Source organism: Tenrec ecaudatus, chromosome 16 (assembly GCF_050624435.1).
Source record: "Tenrec ecaudatus isolate mTenEca1 chromosome 16, mTenEca1.hap1, whole genome shotgun sequence".
Lineage (NCBI taxonomy): Eukaryota > Metazoa > Chordata > Mammalia > Afrosoricida > Tenrecidae > Tenrec > Tenrec ecaudatus.
This window is the reverse complement of record NC_134545.1, coordinates 4,267,005-4,271,224: the sequence shown is the minus strand read 5'-3', so window position 1 is coordinate 4,271,224 and position 4,220 is coordinate 4,267,005. Positions and strand designations below refer to the sequence as shown.

Below are 4,220 nucleotides of genomic sequence, written 5' to 3'. Positions count from 1 at the left end.
CTCACAAAGGCTGTGCACCCACCGGTCTCTGCTAATTCCAGAACATGGTCCTCTCTCAAATAGAAACTGGTACCCACCAACAGTCGCTCCCACTTCCCTGTCTCCCCGCCCTGGACGACCTCTGCGATGGGTGCTGTCTCTCTGACTTCCCTTCGGGTCTCCCACCCATTTCATTTTAATGCTTTGGACTAAAGCATCGCTGGGAAGGCGTCTACCAAGGACTGCCCGGAGAAGGAGTACCTCTTCTTGGAAGAATGACAGGCAGAATATGCTTTGGGATCGAGGATAGAGAGGCTTCTTTTTTCCCCCCTCAACTACTTTGCACAAGAGATGAGGAGAGGCCCGTCCCTGGAGAGGACGCCATGCTTGGTAAAGCCGACCTGACCACGAAGAGAGGAAGACCGGTCAAGGAGACGGACTGACCCTGGCTCTGACCCGGCAATGACTGGGAGGGCGCTGCAGGGCTGCAGGGTTGCGTTCCGCTGCACTTGGGGTCGCCGTGTGTCAGACGTGGCTCGAAGGCGCTAACAATGACAGCTGTCCTCATGTTCTGGACATGTCACTTGAACAGGCTCCACTGCGGGTTCTTAGAGACACAAACGCAAATGAGTGGTGTATACACCAAGCAAAGTGACCGCCGCGTTCCTAAAGGTGAAAGAGAAAAACTACAGCAGATGGTGCCCGGCTATCAAAAGCTAGAGCGTCTGGGGTCTTAAAGGCTTGAAGATAAACAAGAGGCCATCTAGCTCAGAAGCAACAAAGTCCACATGGAAGAAGCACACCAGCCTGTGGGATCACCAGGTGTCGAAGGGAACAAGGATCAGGCATCAAAGACCCAGAGCAAAAAATTATATCAATTAGAATGAAGGGGAGTTCAGAGTGGAGACCCAAAGTCCATCTGTAGACAATTGGACATCCCCTCACAGAAGGGTCACAAGGAGGAGATGAGTCAGTCAGGGTGCAGTATAGCATGATGCAGCACAGCACCGAGGAAACATACAACTTTCCTCTAGTTCTTTAATGCTCACCCCCCACCACCACGGCCACTATCATGACCCCAATTCTACCTTACAAATTCGGCTAGACCAGAGCATATACATGGGTACAGATAAGAGCTGGAAGCACAGGGAATCCAGTCTCGCCAGACAACCCCCTCAGGACCGATATTGAGAATAGCCATATCAGGAGGGGAAGGGGAAGGGGAAGGGGATGGGGAAGGGGAAGGTGGGGAAAGAAATGGGGAACTGATCACAATGATCTACAAATAACCCCTCCCAGTGGGACGGACAACAGAAAAATGGGTGAAGGGAGACATCGGTCAGTGTAAGACATGTAAAAATAATAATAATTTATAAATTATCAAGGGTTCAGGAGGGAGGGAGGGGAAAAATGATGAGCTGATACCAAGGGCTCAAGTAGAAAGCAAATGTTTAAAAATGTTTTAAAAATTATAAAGGCAACATATCTTCAAATGTGCTTGACACAATGGATGGATGTATGGATTGTGATAAGAGCCGTGTGAGCCCCTAATAAAAGGATTTAAAAAAGAAAAGAAAAACAACAAAAAACTCGCATTGTTACAGTCAGGTTCAGCTGCTACCTCAACCCACACTGAGGTCACCCATGTGATGACTGAATCGTGTCCCCCTAGAATATGTTGGGGAGCCCTAACCCCTTTCCTCCTAACTCCTATCCTTAGGGACATAATCCCCTTGGGAAACAGGGTTTTGTTTTATGTGGGTCCTGAGCCGGGTAGCCGGTGTGTGACAAAGAGCACAGCGTGGACTCAGACGGCAGCTGGGCAAATGGGGGGATATGGACGCGTGTAGAGATCTCCACGGAGCACCGCTGTGGCCTCGCTCCTAGGCCAGAGTGGAACGGCTCCACAGGGTTCCCAAGGCTGTCCATCTTTAAGGAAGCAGACCGCCTCATCTTTCCCCCACGAAGCAACTGGTGGGTTTGAACCACCAACCTGACAGTAAGCAGCCCAACACTTAACCCACTGCACCACCAGGGCTCCTGGCATACTCCATAGAGATCCTTTTCTTAAGTCTTCAGTAGGATGAAGACAAAGCAGGGACAAATCATCCCAGAGGAGGGAAACCATCGATCTACACACGACAGAGGGCCTAAGAGATCAAGCTCATCAGTTTCATTCGGAACTGCAAGAAATGTGCATGTCAATGATCCATGCCCATTATCCCATTGCCCATGAGTCTCCATTTTTCTTCAGCCACCGCTCAGGAACAGAGGATGGACGTGTGTCACGGCAAACCCGCGGGCTCAGCTCCTGCCCTCAGTGTTTCGGCAAACACTGCTGTTTAAGAATGTAACCAGGCGGCGGCGGCGATGGCGACGGCCGCGACTGGGGCCCCGGGGTCTGTGGCCCCCGTGGCAGGCTCCGGGGCCCCGGGTGCGGGGAGCGCTGCCTCCGGGCCCCAGGGGGTGCTGATTGGGGATAGATTGTACTCCGGGGTGCTTATCACCTTGGAGAACTGCCTCCTGCCAGACGACAAGCTTCGCTTCACGCCGTCCATGTCGAGCGGCCTCGACACCGATACTGAGACCGATCTCCTCGTGGTGGGCTGCGAGCTCATCCAGGCGGCCAGCATCCTGCTCCGCTTGCCTCAGGTGGCCATGGCTACCGGGCAGGTGCTATTCCAGCGATTCTTCTATACCAAGTCTTTCGTGAAGCACACCATGGAGCAGGTGTCCATGGCCTGTGTGCACCTGGCCTCCAAAATCGAAGAGGCGCCCAGGCGGATCCGGGATGTCATCAATGTGTTTCATCACCTCCGACACCTGCGAGAGAAGAAGAAACCTGTGCCTCTGCTGTTAGATCAAGACTATGTTAATCTGGAAAACCAAATCATCAAGGCGGAAAGACGCGTGCTCAAAGAGCTGGGCTACTGTGTCCACGTGAAGCACCCTCACAAGATAATCGTTGTGTACCTCCAGGTGTTAGAGTGTGAGCGTAGCCAGCACCTGGTCCAGACGTCATGGGTAGCCTCTGAGGGAACTACATGAACGACAGTCTGCGCACAGACGTGTTCGTCAGGTTCCAGCTCGAGAGCATCGCCTGCGCCTGCATTTACCTGGCTGCCCGCACACTCGAGATCCCTCTGCCTAACCGTCCCCACTGGTTTCTTTTGTTTGGAGCAACTGAAGAAGAAATCCAAGAGATCTGCTTAAAAATCCTGCAGCTGTATACTCGGAAAAAGGTTGATCTGACGCACCTGGAAAGTGAGGTGGCAAAGAGGAAGCATGCCATGGAGGAGGCAAAGCAACAGGCCAAGGGCTTTCTTGCGGGCAGCACGCAGGTTCTGGACGGCATGTCAGGATTCTCGCCAGCCCCTAAGCTTGGGGCTTTCTTTGTTTCCTGCCCTCGATTCCAGGAGAATCCCCCAAAGAAGGCAAAGGGAACAAGCCCTCTCCACTGTCTCTGAAGAATGCCAAGCGGAAAGCAGAGACCTCTAAGAAGGCCAAGCCCGACAGCCCGGTGAACGGCTTGCCAAAGGGGAGAGAAAGCCGGAGTCGGAGCCCATCAAGGTCCCGGTCAGGGTCTGCTTCCCCGAAGAGGAGAAAAAGTGACAGCAGGTCAACATCCAGTGGGTCCAAGTCCCAGAGCCGTTCCAGGAGCCGCAGCGACTCCCCCCCCAGACAGGTGCGTCCTGGTGCCCCCTACAAGAGCACCAAGGTGAGGAGCTACACCAAGTCCAGGGAGTGCAAGTACCCCGCCCAGAAGCCCCCCCAGTCCCGGAGCCGCAGCTCCTCGCGCTCGCGAAGCCACTCTCAGGAACGGCTGGAGAATCCTGGGAAATACAAGAAGAAAAGTCACTACTACCGAGAGGAGAGGTGGGAGCGTTCTCGGTCATACGATCGAACAGGCCGCCGCTATGACCGGGACCACCCTGGGCATAGCAGGCACCGCAGGTGAGCGCAGGGCCCGGCTGCGGCTGCTGGCCAGCCGCCTCCCAGGACATGGAGTCCTCCCCCAGCCCTCCTGCCACGCACCCTGTGACTGATGGTCCCTTCTGCATGGCTCCCTTTGCGGGACGCCGTTGACTCTGGACGTGCATGGTGACGGTGGAGCTCGGTGCTAACGACAAGCTGTCTCTCCCCCAGACTGACGCTCAATTACGTTCAACCAAGAAAAATGATTTTTAGGATCTTTGCCTATATTAGGTTGTACTTATTTATGTACATATTTTGCGGTGTTT

At 53.9% G+C, this 4,220-nt stretch overlaps 1 protein-coding gene across 1 annotated transcript; it reads left to right on the top strand.

Annotated features, from left to right (window-relative positions):
* Nucleotides 1-2,349: 2,349 nt before the first annotated feature.
* Nucleotides 2,350-3,962, top strand: LOC142428903 (cyclin-L2-like). The gene is given in 3 exon segments (XM_075533805.1): nucleotides 2,350-3,015; nucleotides 3,018-3,361; nucleotides 3,397-3,962. Coding segments are annotated over 3 exon segments (1,551 nt in total). The 3' UTR covers nucleotides 3,938-3,962.
* The last annotated feature ends 258 nt before the right edge of the window (nucleotides 3,963-4,220 follow it).